This window comes from Varroa destructor, unplaced genomic scaffold (genome assembly GCF_002443255.2).
Source record: "Varroa destructor unplaced genomic scaffold, Vdes_3.0 BEIS01000001.1, whole genome shotgun sequence".
Lineage (NCBI taxonomy): Eukaryota > Metazoa > Arthropoda > Arachnida > Mesostigmata > Varroidae > Varroa > Varroa destructor.
Genome location: NW_019211454.1, coordinates 2483493 through 2510072, shown reverse-complemented (window position 1 = coordinate 2510072; position 26580 = coordinate 2483493). Strand labels below are relative to the sequence as shown.

Sequence of the window (26580 nt, the reverse complement as noted above, 5' to 3'; positions counted from 1 at the left end):
CTTACAACTGGCAAACGCCGAAAATGAACCTTTTTTTGTCAGCGTTACTGAGCTTTTATTTTATGTTCACAACTCCTCAGAATCACCTGCTATTAGGTACAGCACCAAAGATTTATTCCACTAAAAGTCTAATGGCAGTAAATATAGCTAGAATTAGCTGGCCTTTTCCCAACAAAGCCATGAAACGGCATGATAATAACATACAAGCAACTATTAACCGTTCTGATAATACGTTTGTTATTACTTCTTCGCATTATATATTCCTGATTGTTATTACCTGGTAATTTTTGCCGACGCTGAGATTTGAACCAGTGTGACAATACGCTTATTGGATATGATGCTTCCAAGAAATGTGCATTAACCATGAAGAACATGCCGTCTTTAAAATCAAAAATAGATAAACACTTTCTTCAATGGCAGATCAGTAACATCCTAAACCTGGTGCATTGTGAAAAACAGACAATCTAGAACCGCGTAATATAGATTAAAAAGTATTCAAACCAGGAAAATCCAGCTTTGGCTATACGGGAGCATGCTTTTGAATATCGGACTTTTATATATATACGGATTATATATGACTTTATATTTTTTAAAATAAGACTTTAATATATATATATATATATATATATATATATATGGACAATCATCAAATTCCTAATTTTTCCCAGGTTTTCTTATATTTTTTAGAAATTGCCTGTTCTAGCACTTTAAATAAATAAATAGACTAATTCAACATGCAGCTTCCTGCCGAAAATTCGGTAGCGGAAAACAAGGTGACTATCGTCTATTCATTGCCGATTCCACTATTTCCATGGTGTGGCAGGTTTGTCTATGTTTCTCAATCATATTCTGATGAAGTATTAATGAGCAGACCACCAATGTATCTTTAGCTATAAAATTTACCGCCAAACGAGTGATAAGTCTGTTGGTGTTTGCTCTTGCAAGGATACACAATGGGGGCAGATATGCGAAGCCACAGCCATTGAGAAGTCTTCATTGTAAAAACTGGATCGACCTATCTTCTATATACATGAACAATTTTAATGTGTTATATGTACAATAGATCTTACAACCATGCTAGGCTAACAGCTAAATACATGTATAATGCCTAAACTATGCCCTAAACAACGTGCACGTTAATTTCTTCTAAATAACCTAATTATCTCTTAATTAGACAAGGTAACTACTCAAGAGCTCAGGGGAATTCATCTTTCGCTTTAACGTTACCTCAATTGCATGGATAGTAATCCGGCCAAGGTTCACCAGGCAGTAAAGCGCTATTCAAATGGTACATATGAGGATCTAGAGACAGACAATTACCAATCTCCGTGACGATTTATCCGGTTAAGTTTGTTAAGCAGTGAGTTAAAGCTCTAAAAACGCTCAAATATAGGCTCATTGACTAACTGATTGTCTGGCCGACTGCGTACTGACACCACGCTTGACTCATCCCTTATGTCTGTTATCTTTAGAAGGAAAAACGTTGCTGCCATGCCACACGTGTCTGCCGTAGTCGCTGTAATCGGAAGCTTAAGCTAGGCTTTCTTGAATTCGTCCAGGTCGACAAAAATGCGATCAAGAATTCCACCAACATAGAGCTCAGGAACTAGTTAGCGTTTTACGACATTGACAACCACGAAAAAAGGAGGTCGTCGTCAAGCGCTCTAATGAATTCGAAATGAATGACATTTCCAAGGAGAGGTTACGCACGGACAAACTATCCTGTATTATATAGTAGTCTCGAATCTGCAGACATTTCAAATGAAAATCGCTGGACAAAAAGAATTACGATTTTTCCGAGACGTATAATTTAATAAAAACCTACGGGCGGCTAAAGCAATATATGAGAATATTGAATATTCTAGAATATCGTTTTGGTCTAAACTAAGTGTTGATGAAAGGCCTAAGAAAACAGTCTTCATGGAGAAGTCACATCCTGTGAAAGGTCCGATTAATGGTTTAAACATGAACAGTAAAAGTTCCACCTGGTAATACTGTTGAGAGCTCTGATTGCCATAAGTATATTCGATCCTTAATAGCCAAGTTAATTAATAGAATTTGTCAGCTTGAAATGAAAAATACATACAATGCTCCTACTATTTGCTCTTCGGTTAGGGCTGCAATAGCAGCATTTTCTTTATTAGCCCTCTTTATTATCTCAATACTTCGGATATTTTACTTATTCCTACTTTAAAAAATTAAAGTTGATGCGTAAAAAGCGTTTCTCGTTTAAGAAGATTCGTTTCATTGACTGCCAGTAATTTGGCCAACAAAACATGGTCGTTATACCATTTTGGTTGCCACACAGTACAAATATGGTTTAGTGCCGGTCTTGAAAAATATATCTTTTTAATTTTAGAGATTATTTTTTATGAATTGCCCTCATTTATCTAGTTTGTTTCTTCCTTCGATTTTTTAGACTTTTTAGCTTCGATTAGAAGCTTAAAATAAGTCTGACTAGTTCAGTTTCACGAAATTTCATATGTTCATGTAGGATAAACTAAAGTTAGATAACAGTACCTGAAACTTCACTGCAGACTATTTATACGATTCTTTAAAGCCTTGATCGATTTAAACGTTGAATAAAATGTGTAAAATTCGCGACAGGGTCCAATGAAGCGTTGACATATCTGTTAATTATACATTCTCACAGCGGATTTGGAGTGGCGCCAAAAGTTCGAAGCAGACCTGCGCCTAGCTCTTGTCCCTTTCCCTTATCCTCGCTTAGATAGCAGCCGACAACAGCTGATTCTAATCAGCGTTAGCTGCTTCTAACAGCAGTTAGCTGTTTGCTTTTGGAGCGAAGAAACAACTTATGGCGATCAACTAACAACAACTGGTTGTTGGATAGTTGTAGTAGTGGTTGTGGTATAGTGTCGTTAGAATCGTCTCCTTTTGAAGAGTCATCTTTCGAATTCGGAGCTGGCGATCATATGTGATTGTAAAGCGCCTCCTCAGTGACTGCCTATCCGTGTCACGTATTGCTGTTGCCGTGTGACAGCTTATTTTTTAGATTCTAGCTACGCCTATTTCGGATGACTTTATGTGAAAAAAAAACGTGTGAAAAAAAGTAGAAAACAGTGGAGGTTTCTCATCCTCAACAAGCAAGGGCCGGGCGGTCGTCGCACAAAGTTTTCGTCACGTCATCGAATCATTTCGGTCATCGATAGTTTAGACTGGGAAGTACGATTGCAGTACAAATTCAAGACCACTAACTGGTCCCTCATAAGCAAACAACAAGTATCTCATCCCAGTCGAGACAAAAATGAGTTACCAACTCTACCGTAATACAACTTTAGGAAATTGCCTTCAGGAAGCATTGGACGAGCTATTAGGTTCGGCCGTTATTCCGGAAGGTTTAGCATTGCGTGTTCTACAAGAGTTTGATAGGGCGATCAACCATGCCCTTGCCAATCGCGTACGCAGCCGATTGTCTTTCAAGGTAAAATATCCCACCATGAACTAAAGTAAATACAAAATTGGCGTTGCAATCTGACTCGTATAGTTAACAGCGGGTACGTTTTTGGCCACCTAATTTGTCCCTATTTAATGTGATTTGTCTACGCTTAGAACCTATCGCGAGGATTTTCAAGGGGTATGTTTTGACACATCATTATCCTTATTAACACCGTGCTACACATTGCCCATATCATATCCCAGATATATTATACATTGCTATGAGACGAAAGGTAGTCTAAGGTAAAACATGTATCTTAGCATTATTAGGTTTCGGCTACTAAAGCGTAATGTGGTCTTCGTAGCAATATTTGCTTATTCAGTGTGGTCGATATGGCACATGTTTTAGTATTACGAATTAACTGTTTTTAATTCCTTGGATGATTTTCCAGGAAAGCATACATGCTAACTAAAAAACTGAAACATTCATTACATAGCTAACATGTATGTGTTGACAGCCTGAAGAAAAGACTATCACCTATATATCAAAGATGTTTGTATCTGGTCCTTGTGATCATAATGATGGTATAATAAAGACACGTAAAAGTATAGGTACATCCGTTAGTATTTGTTGTCAATGCGATCCTGCTGTAAAGCAGAATCCCTGTCTAGAACAGAGTATTTGTGTATAATTTTACTACTTAAAACGTAAGTGAATTCTAAATTTACATTGGTTTTTTGACGGAACGGAAAGCTTGGATGAACCTTCGGTTCGGAACCTAGCAGAAGATTGCGTCATTCTAATACATTGCATAAATACGGCGTGCTTCGTTTCAGGCGGGCCACCTGGTGTCGTATCGATTCTGCGATAACGTGTGGACTTTTGTCATGAAAGACGTTGAGTTCCGCGAGGGTCAGGAATTAGCTCGAGCGGAGCGTCTGAAGATCGTTGCGTGTGAGGCCAGAGCTCAAGGATCATAGGAAAATGGACTCCTTACTACGTGAAGCTACGTGCTTACAGAAGGCGACATTAGTGGCTTTGGCATTTTACGGGTCCGTTTCTATTTTGGCAAAAAGGTATCTACCAACCAAGAAAGAAGTATAGGAGATCTACGTGTTTTTTTTTCAAATAATAGTATTAGCTATACGCTGAAAGTCCTTCCCAAAATATTTGTTTTCGTCGTATTGAATGGAAGCGCACATATAGACGTTTTTTTTCGAAATTAATAACATGATAAAATAATAGCTAATAATAATAAATAAAAACGAAAAAATATTACAAGGAAAATATATACACAAATTAAAATAGAAAAATGTAAACAAACATAATAATAATAATAAAAATTAATAAGTAAACAAATATAGTATAGTAGTAGTACAAATAAGTAAAAAAAACAATCAAGTAAAATTAAATAAATTAAAAACAAATAAAAAATTAATATAGTTTTTTGAATATTTCAGGTCATAGTGTGCACAACGTATTGTGAAAGGCAAATGGTGTAATTTAACAAGGTAACTTGCTGCAGCGTGTCAGCTAAATGAAAAAAAACCAAAACAGCCACGCACGTTGACGTCAACTGCACAGATAGGGCAGAAGAATAAAAGTGTACTAAGTTCCGTAAGCATATTTTATCAAGAAAAGCGAGGGGCAAAGTGAAGTTACAAATAAAGCCGATATCGAGGTTTCGTTTTCAGTGTGCCCCTATATGTACATAATACGGGCTGAATAGATATATGCTTGGGGATCTAGGCTAACCGTTTCGTCTCGTTGATTTTTGAAAAACTACAAGATCCGCGGATCAAAATACTTGCGCTTCTAAATCGCATCTCAAATTATTTATTGACATACGCTTAGTTCAACAAGTATATGTGGATAAAATACCAACCCTTAGGAATTCGAACTAAAGAGGGATCAGTTCTGTGTTGTTTTTGTGGTTTTTAAAAAAATCGGGGCGGAAATGTTCAATTGCGTTCGATTTAATGACCTAAAAACGTTTCTTTAAGAAGCTTATGCTACGATATATATATATACGATAACTGTAGGCTAGATCGCTGAGATTCATAGCAATATTTGTAATGAGTATTTTGAGAAGCATTGAGCACATTAATACCTTATAATTTTTGAATACTTATAGAGAAGCATTATTATAGAAATGAAGTAAAAACAGGCGCGCGTTGCCGCGACAAACGTTGTGGAGCGAGTGTTATTGTGCATCCTTTTAAAGGAGTTAAGTGAATCAGAAGATGCTGAAAAATTGGGAATGGAAAAGGCAATGGGTTTTGTTCGATGATGATTGTAATGTGGCATCATTACAGTGGATGCTTCTGTGAAGATTTGCCTTCGAATGCGCAAATCAGTTTATACTGAACTAGCCTTTGTTTTAATGAAGGCGAGGGGTCTTACACGGCAGCTCCATGGTCAATTCGAATTTTGACTATCGTATAAATATAAAATATATAAAAGAAAAACATATACCGAAATGTGAACACGGCCACACAGAAACGCACATGTGTTCCATGAAGCAAGTGTTCTACTCGACGAATATCGCTAAAATTTATTGAAGAAAAACAGAGGAGGAACTGCAAGAAGCGAATGTACAGTTGAAAAGCAAATAAACGAGTTAGTATACTGATTTATTAAAGATAAGATCTTATGTTTTTTAATACCGCAAATATGTTACTATTTAAATAACGATGTCTTGAAGTTAAATGTTATCTTAAATGCATTAGACATTAGTTGTATTAACGAAATGATTTCATGCGCAGCAAGTCAGAAATTCGAAACTGATGCGTCTAATCCCGTTTCGTTCTGTTTGTAACCTTTTCTTTAGGAATTTAACCCTTCTACTCTTTTACGTAATAAATTTGTATTTCGTTGAATTGTTTTTGGTTCTTTTTTGTTACAGGTCTTCATTGGAACTAAGAGTACTTGTGCTCGATGAAGCGAATAATAAATAAGTTATAGTTCGTTGACAGATTGAATATTCGTTCTTTATTACAATTATTATTAGGCTTATGTTTAACTTATGGCAGTCAAGTATAGGGTACACGTACGTGATATAATGGTTTGACTCTTCGAGTATCATTAACGTCTAAAGGCGGCTGACCGTTTGAAGATAAATACTAATGCGTGGTTTTTTAGTAGAGTAGTAGAGTTTTCCAAATGTGGGAACTGAAATAGTACGCGTAACAATATGATGTTTAATGTGTGCAGCTGGTATAGCTTGGCATATTTACATAAGTTCTTTTTTGTTGCTGAACTGTAGTAAGATTCAGAAATCTAGTCTCCTAAGTTGCGACAAGACTGGCACTACTTGAATAGATAGTAAAAAATGCTCCTGAACTGTTTTTCTTATCATAAGGGAGAAGGATAGGTGGGTATAGGCTATGATATCGCTATATGCATTTTCATTCGAAAAAAAACAAGTATTCAAAGTAATACGAGAGTCCTATATTAACTAAAAAAATTAAAATTGTTTAAAAGGCGTTTAATGTTCACATCACACGCAATGACTGATAAAGCGTTTTTACGTAGCAACTTAAATGGCAAACCATAACGTAGGTGGAATCTTTAGTGAAAAAATACCAATTTCACCAGTTCATTGATCTAACTGCATAATACGTGTTTATCACATTGTTAAAAAACTGGTGATCTGAAACCATTTAGAGCTAACGTTGAGAAGAAACTGCGAATGTCGTAACCCTTCTAGACTTCGATCTTCGACCTGTGTACAGGTGATTTTTATCATACTCGCCCCCTTTGAGCTAACATCACATGCATAACGTGACATGCTGCTGCAACCAAACACATCGCCTGAAACATAGTAAACACTGAGTATTTAATTAATTTTTATTATAGATGAAAAGACCATAAAATTTAGCAATGAAAAGGTCGAAAGTTAATAGACGCAAACCTTGAGTTGCATTTTTTGTGCTGGTTACATTCTACATCCAGCTTAACTATATGGCTTGCCGTAGCCAACTCCTGTTGTCTAACCAACAACCAGCAGTGGCTGCGTAATTTTACTTCAAAGCAGAATTAGTTACCTTATGGTTCTGTACAGGCTATTTAAGTAGTCGGTGGACGATGATGTTTTTGAAACTTAAGGAATTACTTAGAAACTTAAGGAAACTTAAGAATTAAGAGTGCACGAGACATGTATCTACTAATCATCTCCTTTCAAATACCCCTCTTGGATTCATAATATTGGTGTATAAGGGATGACCTTGAGCATGGGTATCCAACCATTTACTTGTCGTCTGAGAAACAAATCTTCGAACACTATTTTTTGTTGCGTCACTACTGAGAAAAATTAGCTTACAAACGAAACATATTATTATGCCGATTGATTTTTTTTATTTTCTTCTCTTTTAGTTTATGCCTATTACGACTGTTCATTTCAGCCAAATTGTGCTATAAATTAAAGGCAATAGGTGCCTAAACAGACCATTCTTAGGCCCTCTTCGTTATCGAATAGTTTTTGTTTATTGTCATCGATTGGGGAAGCTGATTCTTTTTCAAAAATGTTGTGCCCCAGAATCACCTGCATTCACTTTTATATAAACAGCGAGACTGGGTTGCACCGCTTTCAGAATCACAGATAACCGATATGCGTGTTTCTTAATAGAGCATTTTTAGACTGTGTTATTTTTCAAGTATTTTATTTCCTTACTAGTTCAACAACTAAAATTAGTCTACGCTTGCATCTTGTTAGCTTCCCTAATGTGTGATCAAAATGTTCATTATAGCAGAGAGCGACAAGGGCTATAGTGGTTAATTTGATACTACAGGAATTGCTTGATGAAGTTATACAGTGCTAATTCTTATTCTAAAGTTTTCATTTATTAAATTTTTATACTTGCCGCGCCAGCTACAAGGACAGCTTCATTGTAGTCCTTAATGAGCATCCCGACGCCTCCCATAAGATACATTCCAAAGCCTGCCCAATGCAGGATCATAAACTGTGAAGCGCAATAAAAAATATTCATGCTTTATGAATACAAATTGAGTTTTTCTCTCAGTCTATAATCTATTCTATATATTATGTTAATAATATTAAACGTATATACTTTTTTAGAGCACCATTAAAAGCTAATCTATGCTTGTTTTTATGGCTGTTTAGGGGCACATTAGTATATAAAGCTGAAATACTATTACTTCGACATTTAACATGTAAGTACTCATGTGTTCACTTTATGTTATAACCATACCTATTTTCTAACAATTTGCGCAAATGCACCATGTTTATATATATATATATATATATATATATATATATGTATATATATATATATATATATATATACTGAGGAGACGTATAGACTCTAACTGGGGCCAGTCGTTCCACAAATAAAACTTATTTTTATAGTTTCGTACTAGACCTAAAGTACTGCGTAATCAACATCAACTCACGAAGAATGTCGTGGGTAAAATCGTTCCTGTAATTGACAAAAAAGCCGCCAAAATTATGAGTGAAAGAACAACTAGGAAACAGAATGATGTCAAGTTGACGAAGTACAAAGGCAGATTGTATGCATATGCGTATGGTCGATCTCGTGTTTGCACGGTCAGTATGAAGATTATCAACGCAAACACCTGAAAGGAGAAAATTATGCAGTAGTATAACTTTCATCGCTCCTCAATTTGAAGGGCTTAAGTTTTGTGGGCCTATTCAGTTTTCCGAAGACATGAATATTTTATAGCGCATAGTTATTTGAAGATGCTACGCGTACATTAAAGTATCCATATTAAACCACAGTACCATATATAAATGAGAAATATGAAATAAACAATAATTATTAGTTAATGTGGGCTTTTTAACATACCACTTCTAGGAAGGTAAGTATTCCGCTAACTGAAGATACGAATGATCGGTTAATTGTGATTACTCCTCCAGGAGAAGTTGTCGTCGTCGTTACCACAGTTGTCTGTCGGTACTGTGTCGACATTGTGATACAATCGACAGTGAATTGTACCGATAGTAAACGTGACTTGGTTTAGGTCAAAGTTTGTACCTTTTGCTCCACCAGGTCTGAATTGAACAATTAGATAACAACAACAAGAATAGGTTGCAGTAAACTAAATTGCTGGCTCACACACCTACGTATCACGGGGCCGGTCTTCGGTTTAAGTGTGCTCCGAAAGACAAATACTTATTGATTGAAATTCTTTATGTTTATTGGTTTATTGGTGTTTAGTTTTTATTTCTTTAGTGCATTACAAAAACGCTTCCGTTTTCTATGAAGGTATCCATAGTGAAAAGTGTATGTAGCTATTTAGCAATTTAGATCAAATTTAGGCTACTGTGTCAGATAACTATTAATCATCCTTGAGAAACGTATTTGATAATTGGCAAAAAAATGCGAGTAACTAGTACAGGCACCTGCAGGACATATATGTATACGAATTTATTGCTTGTGGCGTCGGCTTTGCGGATGGGTAAATGTCAAAGAATGCAAATAGAATTTTACGTGTTCGGACGCTCAGGAATTTTTAATTATATACTATTGTATTACAGCTACCGCGCCAGAGGACCGGGTGCTGTGCTTCATGTTCGCTTGTCTTTAAGGCTCATTCACGGTTAAACAGATTCATTAACTACATTTTGTTTTATTGTCGGTGGATAACTCCATAGCAAATAAAATACTTGCATATATTTTCAATCGTTTACAAAAATAAAGTAACTTTTTTGAGTTAACGAAGAAGAAATATAACCTTATGAAGCTTTTTGAACAATTTATCAGATTTAGGTTAAACGAAGTTCAAATTTATGGCGAGCCTGGTAGCAAAATATTGATCTCAGTGCGACCAGCTTTCAGACATGGCCGTTCATATTTGATTAAACATTCCAACCTTCTTATATGAAAACGTTTTAATTCTAACTCATTACTTATGTATTTTAATTGGAAGGAGTATTATATTATATAAATTATATTGGCAAAAAAAATTATATTCTTTATTCTTAACTGCTTTCGCGGTAGTGGAATGTAATAAAGTGAACGAAAAATAACTCTTCGGGCGATCTATCGTGTACGAAAAATGTACGAAGAGAGCGGTGAGGTGCTAATTTTTTCCTAGCTGAAGCATGCGTTGAAATTTTTATCTGCATGTTTGGGTTTGAATAGGCATAAAGTAACACCAGATCTTAAAATGCTCTATTGGGTTTGATGTGCTTCGAAGGTAATATGTTAAAAACGTACTTAATTTTAAGACGTGTTAACGTAAAACGTTAAAGGAAAACTCAAAATCACACCTTTTAATTTTGTCTAAACTTGACTATACTGATATAGGAAATGTTTTACCCCGTTAAAGGACGATGTTCGCAAAAAAACAATCATGTTAAATTTATAGCTTCCACATTTTCTACAAAGGATGCAATTAGAGCTGTACTTCCTCGGATACTCAGCTTGGCACATATCTGGCAATAAACAAGTATACAAAAATAATTTAGGTAGCAATAAATATTTAGTTAATGCACTTCAGTCGTTTTCCTCTCAGCATCCTTTCATAAGAACGTGTTTGGAGATTTGCAATAGAAAGTTAAGGCTCATTGGTGTAATTATACGTTAATATTAATACTGGCTCACACCGAATCAAGGCAGCAGTCAGATCGAAGTGCTTAAGTAGTATTCATTCCCATTATGTCAGGGAAGGGAGGGGGATTTAGTTAAAGTGGCATAAGGAAATACAAACGCCGTATTGGTCAATTCGAGGGAACGTATAATTTCGTACTGAATTTAAGAATTTTGCTTTATTTAGAGATTAAAAGGAAACATATATTAAGTAGTGTGCCATGTGACTCATCGTTATGGCAAGCATATATATCTTTTAACGCAAATATAGTTCCGAAACTTACAAGTCCATTCATAATCTTGAAAATTTAGAGAAAGTTCTATTTTAAAGGAAAATTACCGCTTAAAATATATTTCACCTAAATAGTTTCGCTGCACATGGCATGGTTCCTTTTCAATGACCTTATATGTAAGAACGAAAAGGAAGGACGTTAAAAAATGATTATCCCCTAGGATCTGTATATATGCGTACACATATATAATTTCAGAAATCTTTGAAAATTTGAGACATTCATTTTAGTTAGATCTATCCACTGAAGCACTACCACTTCTGCAACACTAGATATGATTTTGGCCGTCAAAAAACACGATAGCAAATCATCAGGTGTGGAGCGGTGTGTTAAGAATATAAAACTGCTCTATTTTAAGAACAACACAGAGCTCTACTTTATCCTGTATAATATTAGAGACAAATGCTCACTGTGTGGTTAATGTTACGTGCGACGAGCACGTAGTAATTCTCCTTGATAGGTTCCGTGCACGAAAGCCTAGCCACAGTCTAGTCGTAACAACAACTTCACTCCTTTTGCTGGTCTTCTTATTTCGTGCCGTTTGTGGGTAGATGCGCGCTGTCGCAAATAACATTGAATAGTCGCAACTAACCAGTTCTCAGTATGGTTCCCAGCGCGTGGGTTTCTACACTGCCATCGCTGACGTCAGAAAGGATATGTCGTCACGACAAATTGCCAAAATTTGAAGTTCGCGCGTTCAACCTATATCCATGTACATATTTATAACAACGATTTGTGCTGTTCCCTGTATAATACCCCCAATATACACTTACTTGTTGTGCTTTCAACTTTAAAATGTTTGAACAACGACGAAAACGAGGCGACGAGTAGACCTCTGTGTATATAATTGTGTACATAGAATTTATATACAATGTATGCCTCGGTGAAGCGTTTTCACTTTGTGTATTGCGAAATGCATATGCTCCATTATAAATGGACGGGTTTACGTTGCAGGAAAAACAATCTGCTCGTTTAATTTCAGGGCTAATCATCCGTTTCGTCTTCGCTTTCTTTTGAGTGAATACCATGAATGTTGCTGCCCAGTCGAAGCCGTAACAAACAGCAAATCCAGCAGCATCAGCACCTTAACGGCAGTTCAGCCACTTTCTGCGGGAAAAGGTCAGCAATCATTGGAATTGGCTAACCGGCCCTTGGAGCCGACAGCGAAAAATGTAAGTGCATAGAACCATAATAATAAATCATTGTATGCATTCTGTGTGTACTGGACAATAGAAGTTCAAGGCCTGTATCTGCATTGAATTCGTATGATCGTGAAAGATAGATGCAGGAGTGTAACTGATTTTGTTTGGTTCTGCATTTTATTAGAATTAAATGCGTTTTCGTAGCACGGTATAGGTCACGTCCATAAAAACATGCGTGTCGTCACTTTAGGAAACTGAAAAAATATCATACGAATTCATAGCGGTACATTTATCTGAGCAGACAATTCTGGTATACGCTAATATAGGGTATTTGTAGTGAGCTCTATATTAACGTACCTTGGCAATGGTATGCGTAAAAATAAAAAGGTAAATTACTGCTCAAAACCGAAAGATTACGGCGAATTATCTGAATCAAAACGGACTTGCCAAACTGCTATCCAGTTGTTATTGTAGGGTTCTCTGTGGATATACAACGGAATAACTGTTGTCGGCACAATGAGCAATTGTGTTAATGGAAAAGGAAAATCGGGGCAAACTGGAACAATTTTCTTCTATAAATGATATGTATGTTTGAAACGCATTCAAAACATTCCTACTCGGTATAGTTAACCAAGTCTACTATTTAAATAAGACTACGAACTAATTGTGAACAGCGTTGAGACTTAGCTGTTTGCCGTGGGTGAGAAAGTTATTCAAGCAGAATTAAGCAATATATTAATTACCTAGTGAGTCCTATATATTATGTGCGGCCAACATCTCCCCCACAAGCTTGCATCTCTCGCATAGAGTGGCAGTGCTGCTAGTCCAGCGTCATCCTACCATGATTTGTTGTGATAAATAATATGAGTGATCTCTATAATTTCATTGAAAAACGTTTCGGAATCTACTACACCATAAAATAGTTAATAATCAAGCAGCCGCAAAACTTTTTACGTACGTAATTTATCACGTTACGTGGCAAAATTCTTTTTAATGTTTTGATAGTTGAGTACGACTGTGCCTTGGGCAAATATTTATTGAACAGTTTTTGTTAGGTTTGGATCGACAATCTGCGTAGTATGCAAAGGCGTATGTTATTGAGCTGTTGGACTGGTATGCTATACAATTAATTAGCAATGGAAGCTCTCTATCTTGAGAAGAAGACAATAGTAATTATCCTTCAGAGTACATCTTAATATTAGCTACTAATATTCTCATAGTGGTACTGGATAAATAGAACTACCATTCACAAAATCGATAACACAATTTTACAGCGGTAAGGGAAGGAAATCTCAAATTGTACATAATAAAAAGGAAAACGTTCTATGTGATGAAGATAACGAATTTTGGCTATCCTTTTCACTATGTCAGATAAACTTGACAATAAATCCGTGAAGCGCTTAAACAACATAACCTAATTTTTTTTTATAAAAATGTGTAAGACAAAACAAACAGAATGTACAAAATTTAACTCATTTTGGACTTAACTTGAAATTACCTTTGAGTATTCCTTCTGTTAATTAAAGCGTATGTAACGTCGTAACACACACACGTGTTTAGTAGAAATCGGTTTCGACTCGGAATCACTTGGCGACAGCGTTTGTCAATTGAACACACCGCCCCTTAATAAACCAGTGCTAAGGGAAAGCCCTTTAAGAAGTCGAGGTCTGATCACTTCCGTTCTTGCTCGATGCTTTCGCCTATCGTAGTGTGAAGGAGGGTTATAGCATCGAAGCTACTGGGGCTGGGCATCAACAAAGCAATGGCGGCTGTATTGTAACCTATCCAATGAAATATGAATAGGAGACAGCGACATCGAACCTTGCATGACCCTTGGTTTCAATCGATACAACAGAAAAAGGCGGTTCTGTGCCAATTAGCTGTTAGTGTCCGACAAGACTGCCTCACCAGATATAGGCTAAGAAAAGGTTTTCGAGCAACTACAAAAGTCTTTACGATGTAGTACCCTGTCTTCGAGCTGGACGTTGAGAATTCAGTTGGGCCTGTTTCATCGGAATAGGCAATCACAAGAAAAATCACAGTTGACGAAATTGCGTTTTACTGTCATTTTTATGCGTACTGAGTAGCGGTACTCACCCAAATGCCTCCTTTCGTATTGGCTACTTATCGTGGGTTAGCTGCTCTAATATAAGCCCATTCCTGCGAGTACAGAAAGGGACTCATCTTTCGGTGAAACATGCTTTGTGCCTAGTTTGGGTTTGAGTCAGAGGCAAAAGCGTCCTTTTTGACTTGAACAGATATTGCTCACACCAAGAACAGACAGTTGAGATTCAAATTGGCTTCGAAGCGAGCTCAAAGAGAAACAGTGACGTGACCTATATAGACTGTATAGGTATAGAGCCTGATATATGATTATTATTACCTGGAAAGAAAGATACGATTGAGTGATCGTTCGTTATCGATACTATAACATGTCTTGTTAAGATGGTTTCAAAGGTAGACACACGGGAAAACTTCAAGCAAATCGAATCTCTGAGATTGCGGATAACTTCGAAAAATCTTTGTCTCACAACAATGATAATTATTTCGAGATGGCTCATCAGATGCTGATCTATGCCATTTATAGAGACAGGCTAGAAATTCGCCCATTAATTAATCTGTCTCTGGTAACTAATACTGCAAGTTATTTAATAGATAAATTTAGTTCAGTTAACATAAAAAAGAGAAGCTCTTGGTCCAGAAATGGAATAAACATATAACGAATATACGGTTATTACTGCTATTCTTTCATTTCTGACACACCTGGAAAACTTATCTAGCTTGACAAGAGCTTATCTAGTGAGAAAAAATCTTAATGCTCATTCATCTAAAGAAAATACGTCTCTATGGCCAATATAATCATGGATGTATATTCACCACCTTACACGGACATCAACTTATTGAGTTGTTGAAGTACTATTACCTTCCCGTTACGCCAATTTGCCAACAACTTCCACATCTACTTTTTTTTTTACATAAGTTGCTTAGAAAACCAAGCGTTCAAATTAGTATTTAATTCGACAACGTTAAGCTTGCGTCAAAATATCTACCACAGAATTCTCTATTAAAGGTGACTTTCAAGTATTTTTACCCAAAGCTATATTTCTAATTTTCGCGAATGGCCTCAAGGCAAATATTCGTGTGATTTATATTATATCAATATAATATAGCTGAAAATTATCAAATATTTTGAGAGTTGCGCATAAACTAAGATTGCTATTTACACCACTATATTCAGCACCCTAATGCTGTCGCTTTTTTAGCGCTTTAGGTTCACAAAATCTTGTTTTTTTTTACCTACATGTAATTAAACATATAGGTCCAAAGAAGTGTTTTCTATTCTTGTTAAAGATCGATTGTAAAATCTAATATGTTTGAATCTATTTAAAAGCCATTAGTTCTATCTATTCATCGGTGAAGGTTTTCGCTGGTTTTAAGTAGGCTAATTTACTGAAAAACAGCGGCCATTTTCTTTTTAGCTTAATACGCGCATCTGCTTATTTTACTAGATCTGTTCTATGATGCGGCGAGGAAAGGCCGGTCTTGTTCATTGCACTGACTTTTAGCGGCAAAAAATAACAAGGTATTTATTGCAAACGGAGAACACTTGGAATCAGTCGGTATTTGGTTTCACTAGCTTTACTATTTTTATATTATTTCCGTCATATAAGGACCCTAAATGCAGCCAATTATTCGTCTGATGTGCTAAACAGTAGTTATCAAAAAAACCTGCATTTTATCAGAGAAATCGTTAAATTTCATATGTATAATATATAAACTCGCTATATTATATAATCAAATACTTTATATGATTGAAAATGAAAATGGCCACTTATTTTAATATGCTGGGCTATCTATTGTGTGTTTCGATGGCGAATTGAGAAATGAAAACTGGAGACGTTGTAGAGGGTAAATGGTGTTATTCGTCTTTTTTTTTAAATGGTACTAGAGAAAATTATTTGTCGTACGTTGGTTTTGTTCCATCGTAATATTTGGCGACACAAATGTTGTTGTTGCAAGCCTCGTTCTCAGTATTGTTATTTTGTGTGAAAGTTACTACCCAACGTTCGGTACGTTTTGCGTAAAACAAAAATTATACTTTCTTGGTTCGCTACATGATTCTTCCCGGAGAAGATATAGTTTCCTTGTTAGTAGCTTTTACGAAGAGCTCCATACTATTTGATAGATACTTTTTTCCTAGAGTATAACTATTTACAAGGGAGCCAGTGAAAATATTCAATTACTGTAAGGTAAATGTGTTGAGATTTTTGTGCGTGTAGAAGGGTTAACGTTTTGAATTCGTACCCGCTGCATTATCATGTGTTACTGTAGAAAATGCCTCAAAAAAGCTTTTACAAGGCACAATTTTATAGAAATGGGATATTAACATGTGTAGTTTATGAACGATTTCTGTGTAAATATAATTCGATCAAGTTTTACCAAGTATAGTAATCTTTACCTGTCTCCATACTACAATGCAGCTGTAACAAAGATAACAAGGGTACTCCATCTGATTTGAAAAACTATTTTTTACAATAAGATCTCTAACTGCGTCAATATTTAATGACGGACAATGGTAATTTGAAGTGTGAATATTTTCGTAGTCAGTTTCTGAAATTGTCCGTGAAAATGTTGTTAAATTACGTATGATTCAACCATTTTACAGACTCATATCATTCCTACAATATTGGCGCGTTGCGCAAAATATTTAAAATATACTTTCATGCAGACCTTCCGAGTTCTTAATTATTCACATACGTTCGTTCTTGCCCTTGATCTGTATGTACATATTTAAGAGAAATGCTAACTCATATAATGAATCAATGCTCAACCAGAAATGAGCTGACAGGTCATTCATTTTCTGTTGGCTGTTTGCATTACAGGAAAAAAGGTAGCTGTCGCTGCTGCTAATTTTTGTTTAAGCTCCGTTGAGGCAGTTGTCGAGGAGAAATTATTCTTCAGGGGTATTTGTAGGAGGAGGTTCGTAGAGGTGCCTCTTGTAGAGAAGGTAGACTATAACGACGAGCGTGGCGCAGATGAGCACCACCAGAGATTTGCATACAGCAGAACGACAGAAACTGCCCTGTCGTAATCTTACGGATGACGAAGAGACTCTCTCTGGCTCATGGATGTCTCTAAAAAATCAAGCAGTGACATAAATGTATGATATTTACTCTTCATATTATTTATATAATACACTTTATATTTGCGGGATAGATGATGAAATTATGTTACCAGTTATGGCAAATTTAGTTATTATCTATATATATTTTACGCGCAAAAATAGGTTAAATTCCTCATTGATTTGGAGCTATCTCGGTTTTATATCGTGTTCCTTCACGTGTACTAAAATGTTTGTAATATTTTTTTAGCGGGCGTTATTAGTCGTTTCAGGCTTTGGCCTGTTGAGCTTTAACAAAACTATTAATTCACGGTTTACATCATCGAATACAAAGGTTTGACACGATAAGCGGCTGAACTGCACTGATGAAAAACTGAAAAAGTTTAATTTTAATTAGCGCCGTTGCTCGCCATGACCCTTGCCGCTATTGGGTGTTCATTTGTTTCCAATAAACCTATGTTTGGTGTGCCCTGTTTCCGACGAATATATCTCATTCGTTTTTTTGTTCATATGAATTTGAAATACATTTAAAATGCAGGTTCCATCTTATTTGTACATACGTTGCCCTACCATATAAAATAAAAATATGCTCCATGAATGAGAACGTTGCGTCTGCCACTAGCCCAAGATCACTGCCTCTGCTACCTTCGCGTCCACCATTTTTTTACGTTTGGTGCTGCTTCCGCCGCCGCCGCTGCTGCTGCCAAAGCCTGCAGGGTTTGACGCCACAGGCAGGTAACACACATTGTACAGCACAACTAATTGTGACGCAATTTTATTATATGAAAAGAAAACGACGGATAGCGGCAAGAAGAACAGTGAGTGTAATAACTTTCATGACAAAATAACGCTTGCACGTAATCAACTATGTTCTCATCTACGACGGAGTCCGTGACATTATATGTATGTAATAGATAATTTCATATAATCTGATAATAATCTAAATATAAATGATGGCAAAAGTCTCGTTCCAAATCCTCATAAACAAATATATTCGTAATAGGTTACTGATAAGTGATCTTTCCTATTGACCATACATTCCCTATCCGATAATGAAATCTTCACGTTTTCGATAGAAATAAATATTTGAAGCCGCTCCGAATCGTTCGCTCGGTACTATAAGAAAAACGAATAAAATAATGTCATACATTGAACGTATAATACTGTTAACATTGAAAAATTAATTTATATTCATATGTCAAATAGGTATTTTATGTCAAAGTTAAACATCATCTCACGAAATAACTTTTTTTTCAATCCGCTGTGGTAAAACCACGACGCTGACCATGAAAATAGGCTGATGGTGGGGGTAGAACATCGTATAGAAGGTGATTGATTCTAAACCTTGGCCCCCCTCGATCGCTTGTAAGTCGACTGATAATTAGGGAATTTTCCTAAAATGGCTAAAGAGACGTGAATCGATCCTGATGAAGTTTCTGTTTTTCTGAACGAGCAAGTTGGCATATATATGAGCGGAACTTCAAGGTTAAGCCTACGCGAATACCGTCAATCTGTTTTGGATAAATTTATACACTCGTATAGCTCTAGTTACGATAAAAGATTAAGTAAAAAATGTTAAGAATCGCCGTGGGCCTATCTCATAGTTTAGTGACTCATATATAAAATCATTATTATACTGTTAGGTAAGGATACTGCTAAATAGACACTGTTTTTTAGGCGAACTTATTGTGCTGATTCTAGCTAGCATTGCATCAATTCCAATGCTAAGACTAATGTATTCGTAAGTAAAAAGCAATGCCTTCCTGAAAATGACCGTCACCAAATAGACATCAATTACTCAATAGATAACGCTGAGATAGTTGCACTGGTAAGCTGAATAAACAACAAGAGAAATGGCGACGGGGACGTTTCATGTGAAAGCTAAGCTGAATCACAACGGCAACGTCAGTGCGTATCCTCGTCATGCGTTCGATGAACACTAAAAATTAACAAACAGTTATAGTCATTTACTAATAGTAGGGATTGTCCAATCGCTGCGAGAAATATCGCGTAGTGTTGTTTACTTATGAATACTTGGTACGTAGTATCGGCACGTAACACATCAATTTAAAGAAAGACGATTCGGTAGATCGTGCTTCAGTCGTTGATAAGCTTTTTCCATCTATCTAATAATACGTATGCAAGTACACTCGACGAGTGTCGACACTTAAAGCTTCTTAAAACTTAAAACTGTCTACTGATAAAATATGTGGGTTATAGTTGTGGGTGTCGCTTTGTCTCGAAAGAAGTTTCTTTAGGAAATATAGAATACAAACATTCTAAACTGATTTACTATTACCCATGACTTCCGTAGGCCGGAAAACACAAAGACAGCTTATGTGTACCATCGTACATACAGGTACTGATCGGGATAAAACAAGCGGAAGTGCCGAAAATCATGCATAATTTATGATAATGGTTTTCTTCTGTGAATTATGATTGCCTCTGTAGCTGTGAGAAATCGATATTCCATTTCGCACAAAAGGTGATGTACTCTTTGACTCAATTTGGTGGAAAATTTCAGTTCTTGGAAAATCTTGCTTCCACTTGACGCTCACAGCACGCACCCCTTTCCGTGGTGTTTTCTGGTGTCTATAAGAATTTAACTATATTTTTAAGAAATAAGTTTGCTATCAGAATTTTCCTGTTCAAAAAAATGTCGACTGTTGAAATCTGTTCAAGTGCCATAGGACACTTTTTATATGAATAACCAAAGGGCACTCGTAAGAACGTGTAACATTTTTTTTTAATGAGAGGGAAAAGAAAACATTTTTAAAAGCGCACATGAGGGACTATACTGGCGTTTGCACACAAATGAAATTGCATACTCGCACGACTTGTTGTCTAAAAATTAATCATTTGCCCCTTCTGTCAAATTACTAGTGACGAGATTTACTCAACATGTTGTTTATTTTCAATAGCAAGTATTCGTAAGTATAAGCTTAGTACCAATTCGTAGTTCCTCAAGAAAAACGCCGGGCAAATGATTTCACTGTGTCTGATGTGGTACACTTAAAAATATTTCTACAGATCGTCGCTGGATGATTAGTTCAGTGAACGCCGCCGCTTTTATATCTGCTAGTCAGATAAAATCATCAGTTACGTTAGCCAATACATTGTTCAAAGAGTCGAAATCTGCTCACGTAGCCATGCAGTGACGACATGAGATGTGGAACATCAAAAGAAAATGATACAGTAGAATATTTTAGTGGAGCTCGGTGTTTATCTTTCTGTACAGATTCAGTCCGCCTCTATGTCGTCTAATGTTTAACCATCGAGTTAACTAGGCTTTGCGCGTCTATACCAGCATCGATGTTCAGCGCTCCAGCATAACAACGATATTCAAAATGTCAGAGGATGAGATGCCCAAGAACACAGATCACCACCAACCAAAATCTCCCTTTGCCTCTTCCGGCGCGCACACACGTTAGGCCCGTCAATGTCTCCGCTCCATCTGAGATACGTGTTTCGATTTGTAGCCATCTTTCCCATTGACTATCCATAACCACAATAGCAGCGGTCTCTGAGCTACTTGCATTGCAAGTAATTTGCAGTGACGCAAACATAGGGACTGCTAATACTACCATATCTATTACCTATTTCTTCCTCTTTTTTAACAGTAAGGCGATAAGTAATTATCATAATAATTTCGATAATAAAAAAATGAAAAATATCTGCCACATAAACGTACTTCATCGACTGATGTTTATCATTTGACGACTATGTTCTGTGAGGTTTTGATTTGAGAGGTGCGAAATGTACAGCAAGCTCAATATTCTTCAATCAAAAAATAACACGTAAGTTGTTAAGAGTGTACGCATTGGCAGATTAAGTAATATTTATCTTATTTACCTAGAACCATCGTCGATTAAGTTGATCAGTTAAGTATAACACCCACTGTTTCCGACCTAGTCTCTGCTTTAATACTGAAATCCGGGCAGACGAGGAGCAAACTAACAGCTAGACATTGATCGAATTGTTGCGAACTCGATTTTTCCTGTGCACTTTTCACCAGAGGATTTGACCGCCTTGCTATCATTGACGAAACTGTTATGGCATTAATTAGCGCAAATTAGACAGATATTGCCATGTCAGACATCTTCAGGGTGTCCGCCATGTTAACCGGTTTAGATTTTTGGCAAAAAAATTCGTTATGTGTAAACGAAATGAGGTCAACTGCAACTTAGAAAATATTTGGCACCGATCGCTTTTAACGTAAGTACTATACAAATATAAGAGTTTTATTCGGATCGAACACATGACGCTTTTTTATGTTATATCAAGGCTTCTGTAATCTGGCATACATCCATGGATTACATACGTTCTACGTATATATAATATTTTTACAGCAGCCACCAAAGGTAGCTGGGGAGACTACAAAAGGAAACAGTCGAGTACTGTCTTTAGAACTTCTATCTTGATACACAAGCTGCACAAAAGAGCGCAGTCAATAATCTTTAAAGATGGCCGATTCTCTTGTTACGACCTATTTAAACGAAATACTACAATATCTAAGTTATTCCTCTACTCTATTCTAAGAACTGTTAGCGTTTAGTTGCAACCACTCCTAGGGTTATGATGGGCAGTTGACGTTCTTGTGATGGTACACTTTGTTTACGGACGCATCAGGTAACTTAGGCTTTAAATCGAGCGTAGATACACGGTTTACGTCATACTGAAAGGAATAAGCCGCCTGGGGCAACGCTTAGCAACAGTACCAAACGTAAAACAAAATGCAATTTTTGTATGTCCTCTTGAGAATCTTGTGAAGTCTTTTACGCGCTTAAACTTTGCGCAAACTAGCAATTTTTTGGCCACCCTGTCCTCGTTAATACAATATAAAAATATAACAAAAAGGAAAGAAGGAAAAAGTATGTTTCGTCTAATTCTCAATCAGTAGAGCTGTATCAGTGCTAGCTGCCTAAAGAACGAATTTGGGCTTTGCACCTATGACCCGGCAGATAGATTCAATAGAAGCTGCATTATGCTCAAATAGGTTAATTCCACTAGTTTGATCTAAGCCACGCTGAGACTAGACGCGTTGTGGCGATATTTCGAGCTTCCAAAAGAAACGACAATGGATTTTATAGTATTTGCTTCCCGTGGCAAAGACAGCCATTGTTCGCGCGATAAAGGTATCGGCCGTGGTGATTTCGTCATGTCAGCCTACACACGAAGGCTTAAAGAAAACAGCGAATGGTCCGGAAGGACACTGGTTCGAAGTAAAAATGGTTCATTCTTTTTGGTTTTCAATGACAGGGCAAAATTTTAGAGTAGAATTTCTGTAAATATTCACTGCGAGAGTTGCAATATTGTTAATAGTAAATAAAACTGATCATATTTTTTACTAGGTTGCTTATATATAAGCGATATCGATATATGAATAATTACTTAAACTGCATGTAACAGATGTCAAAGATACATTTTATTGAGTAGCCATAATAGAAACTGAGTAAACTGCAAAACTCTGTTTTCCAAAATTGTTTCAACACATTGGTCTCAAAAAAGCTGTGCAGAAAAATACGGAGGTTTGAGACAACACCACGTTCTATTTTTATAAACTTCGACATTTTAAACAAATTCTGTTCCAAAGGGTCGGTTGTCGATCACTACTGGCTAGTCCCTATATTTTGAGGCTGTCGTATAGCTCTACGGACAACCTCATGACTAAAACTCCTAATAGACATTTCAATATAGGTATGTATTAGGTGTAATAGTTGAAATAATCGTTATAATGTTGTTACCTATTCTTCACTCTAGATTCGTTCAAATCTTTATCCCAAATGATTTTGCATTTGGCAGTTTTTCTAGCTAATTTTTCTGCGATCACATGCGTTTCGAACGATGCAAAAAATCTTTGTTTGTTTGTTTGTTTGTTTGTTTCATTATCGTTTGTATCTTATGATTAACTATCATGCTGTCGCCTAAATTGTAGTACTGTTTATTCTTTGTTCTGCTTTTATGCTCGATGACAGCCAGTGTTAGATGGTGTCGGGAAGCCTTACGAATTATCTACTCAATATGCTTCTTATCATAGTGTTTTGTTCAGATCATAAAAAAATTGACTATTGGATTTGAATTTCAAAATATATGTATGTCTCTTTCTCAAACGCACAGGATCGACATTTTAGATTCGAAAGCCGTAATATATCGAAGTCAATTCAGAGGTGAATAAAATCAACTGAACAGCCTACTAAAAATTAATTTAAAAAATTAATCAATTTAAAAAAAAACAGAAGTATTTATTGCAAAATATAAATGTGGTTTTTATCGCTGCTTTATATTTCTTGTATATCCTATGTCCGTAATCTTTTCATCAGCTCTCAAGATCATTTTATTTTTCCGTAATTTTCCTTAAATTTTGTTAATTTAAATTTCATTTTTTATCTTTTAATCGGTTTTGATTCACTACTTTATATTGTCACGATTTTTTTGGTTGTTATGACGGCGACAGCAAAGGCCGGGCTCGCAGAGCGATGAGTTAGCTTTCCAACGGCACAGAATATTTAAACATAACGAAGCACGCAGTTAGAAACAGGCACCAATGAACAAAACAATATAATGTTGTAAAGTGTTTCGGTTATTCCAATGAAAAGATTTAAACATATAAGGCTAGTCGCAAAATGAGAACCAGTACTAGAGTATAAAGGATCAAGTCAAGTCTTCTCCAGTTATTTTGAAGTTAAGAAAAGCTAGAAATAATAACTGCAACTACTTCTCCAACAAGGATGATATATTAGAGACAGGAAAACGGAAGTATAATATAGTTGCTACTGTATAAAAAAGAGGTGCATCCTAAGGTGCGGCTATGTTCAAACAATGTATTAGCAAATTTATCAATTAGCATATTGCAAGCCCATCACTCAACCGAATTACAGAATGAGTATTTAGTAGTTTTAGTAACAAATAAGCGTACTCACATTTGTTCATTATGCTCCAAAGACTTTCTAATTTTTGGAGATTTGAGCGTTTTAAGGGTTGCTGGTGGCGTCTCATGCCACGTTCCGTATAAATCCTGGTCGTCAATCGTAAAAACTGATAATTCAGTCATTTTTTTCCAGATCGATAGGAATGATCGACAACGGCTCTCTTATGCAATTTCACACATGTGGGTCAGCGTAGCTTTGTATGCCCAATGCTAACCCTCTGGCAGTATGCTCTCGAGTAGACTACTGACCAGATATAGTTTATACTCAAGGTGTATCCTTGAGGTATGTTCTCTCCAGCTTCGTACAATAGGTCGAAGAACTTTGCAATATCCCGCTTATAACGGTGACATTTAACACTTACAGATATTCTGTGTATACACTCTGCCTTTTGTTAACTTATCGATTCAGCTTCGTATTATTGCTTGCTTAACTCTCTTTTAGTTTACTTCATTGAAAAATTACAATCTCGGCATATTGTTTCCACACAAGGAAAGAGCCGTGGCTAGGAATGCTTAAAGCCCTGTTACTCGTCGAATCTGTAGCGGTTGTATGACATGTCACTATTTCCTTCTGTCACATACTGTCCTGTGTAGTCCTCGAGCTAAATACAAATCAACTTTGCTTTGTGTTGCGGTATCGATTTTTGGCCGCAAGAACTCCTGGCGCGCTACTATGTCTGCTCTCGAGTATTAACTTTATAGCTAAGCCGCACTTCTCTGAGGATGAACATCGCAGCTGACCTATCATTGGATTTATTTGGTTCCGCAACAATAGCGACAACAAATAGCAGGATGGTAATCAATGCAGCGATTAAGAAATGCAACTATCACTTGTATCCGACGCGGTCCTAGGTCAGCCCAGACAGGTCATCTGCGCCTAAATCTTCGACCGTTTTATTTCGCTTTAATTCGGCCACGTTCACACTTTTCTACCAAATATAAGCACATAGGTGATGAGGTAAGAGCAACAACGGTGTGCGCTTTCATACATTAGCCTTGACAGGGAGCCTGATTTTTCATTGCATATCGTTGTTCCTCCTCTAATCGCTACTGCTACCCACAACACTGGTTACTCCAATGATTTTAGTAAAACTAGAATAAAACGAACAAAGATACAAAACTCGATCTCCACGATATCTTCCATAATGAACTTTCTGACGTCGTCGTCGTTGTTACCGGCGCTCTTGCATATCGTTGCACTTGTTTTCCCAATGCACTGCAGTAACAGTTGGGACCGGAAGTCATTTGCAGTCATTGCCAGAGCGATGGAAGCAGTGAGAAAGTTTAATGCCGGTGCTAAATTCACCGTTAACGTTTTTTGCCAAGTTTTTCAGTCACCCTTAAAATAAGCACTGCCGATCGTAGACAGGCGCTACTGGACGAAATTACGCACGCGCATACACCGCGTTGCTCTGATAGTTGGCTTAATGTTACTGCATCGAGAATGGCATTATTACAGTTGACAATTGATATAGTTGTCTGTATCTGCCTTATTTTCAGTTAAGCGTAGACTTCGCAGGATTTTCTCAGGAGGAAGTGCAGTGCACATGCACCACATAAGTCACTTTCCACTCAAAAACCGTTATAGAGATCTCTACAGATACAGTTGCCACGTGCTTTCCAAACTGCTCTAATGTTCGTTGGATGCGAATGTGGAGTAATCTCCACCTAAACTGAACCATCTTAGAAGGTGCGGCGCCCTTGTGCACGACTCTATCCCCTCTCAAAAATCCCATTTTCGCCCTCGCCTATTGGTGAGGAGAACACAATGCTGTGGAGACAACTGGCAATGCCTCTTAGCTTTTGCTGTTTTCGCCAGGATCCTCTCCAATAGCCATCGCCTGTCATGTATTTGGTCCGTCAACTCATGTGCTGTCGACGGAGACGAAAATACGGAGCCTCAGGCAGTCAGCCTCTTGTCGTTTGAAGTATATTACAACCGCCGACGGCGTTGCTGTTGCTTCTAGCCAATGGTCGATGTCATTCAAAATCGAGATCCTTCGTGAACGCGCGCGAATTTGCCTCGCTTTTACCGGGGTCCACCGCTTTGTTGTAACCATCACCACTATCCTCGTTATCATCATCATCATGACCATCGAATTTATTGCCTCTGCGGCTTTGTTTTATGAT

At 36.8% G+C, this 26580-nt stretch overlaps 3 protein-coding genes across 13 annotated transcripts in view; 2 read left to right on the top strand and 1 right to left on the bottom strand.

Moving 5' to 3' along the window:
• The first annotated feature begins 2751 nt into the window (after positions 1–2751).
• Positions 2752–6378, top strand: TfIIA-S (general transcription factor IIA subunit 2). 3 transcript variants are annotated; one of them, XM_086984264.1, is made up of 4 exons: positions 2755–3442; positions 4234–4473; positions 4858–6016; positions 6303–6378. In XM_086984264.1, exons 1-2 carry the CDS (start codon positions 3266–3268, stop codon positions 4375–4377), a joined length of 321 nt encoding a protein of 106 aa, XP_086840390.1. In that variant the 5' UTR covers positions 2755–3265; the 3' UTR covers positions 4378–4473; positions 4858–6016; positions 6303–6378. The 3 variants fall into 3 exon arrangements, with proteins under 3 accessions (XP_086840394.1, XP_086840390.1, XP_022655376.1); XM_086984268.1 differs by lacking the exon at positions 6303–6378 and having other exon boundaries at positions 2752–3442; positions 4234–4449; positions 4858–6043; XM_022799641.2 differs by lacking the exon at positions 6303–6378 and having other exon boundaries at positions 4858–6043.
• Positions 6362–26143, bottom strand: LOC111247970 (uncharacterized). 9 transcript variants are annotated; one of them, XM_086984243.1, is made up of 9 exons: positions 24443–26143; positions 18093–18280; positions 17282–17535; positions 14498–14783; positions 13899–14232; positions 9223–9428; positions 8810–8992; positions 8260–8358; positions 6362–7210 (listed from the first exon to the last, which is right to left on the bottom strand). In XM_086984243.1, exons 6-9 carry the CDS (start codon positions 9343–9345, stop codon positions 7142–7144), a joined length of 474 nt encoding a protein of 157 aa, XP_086840369.1. In that variant the 5' UTR covers positions 9346–9428; positions 13899–14232; positions 14498–14783; positions 17282–17535; positions 18093–18280; positions 24443–26143; the 3' UTR covers positions 6362–7141. The 9 variants fall into 9 exon arrangements, with proteins under 9 accessions (XP_086840369.1, XP_086840357.1, XP_086840361.1 ...); XM_086984231.1 differs by lacking the exon at positions 18093–18280; XM_086984235.1 differs by lacking the exons at positions 13899–14232; positions 18093–18280.
• Positions 11991–26580, top strand: part of LOC147758123 (uncharacterized) — a 70043-nt gene continuing 55453 nt past the window's right edge. Inside the window, exons 1-2 of the mRNA XM_086984263.1 lie at positions 11991–12131; positions 12241–12430. Of these exons, the coding sequence (XP_086840389.1) occupies positions 12130–12131; positions 12241–12430 (192 nt within the window). The 5' untranslated portion in view covers positions 11991–12129. The remainder of the gene's footprint in view (positions 12132–12240; positions 12431–26580) is intronic.

Bases quoted from the DNA above. Each gene is read 5' to 3' on its own strand.
- TfIIA-S (XM_086984264.1), top strand. From the start codon at position 3,266: ATGAGTTACCAACTCTACCGTAATACAACTTTAGGAAATTGCCTTCAG. The intron at 3,443-4,233 runs GTAAAATATCCC...GCTTCGTTTCAG, and splicing joins GCAGCCGATTGTCTTTCAAG to GCGGGCCACCTGGTGTCGTA.
- LOC111247970 (XM_086984243.1), bottom strand. From the start codon at position 9,345: ATGTCGACACAGTACCGACAGACAACTGTGGTAACGACGACGACAACT. The intron at 8,993-9,222 runs GTATGTTAAAAA...TTCTCCTTTCAG, and splicing joins TACTTACCTTCCTAGAAGTG to GTGTTTGCGTTGATAATCTT. The intron at 8,359-8,809 runs GTGAGTTGATGT...TGCGCTTCACAG, and splicing joins TTTTACCCACGACATTCTTC to TTTATGATCCTGCATTGGGC.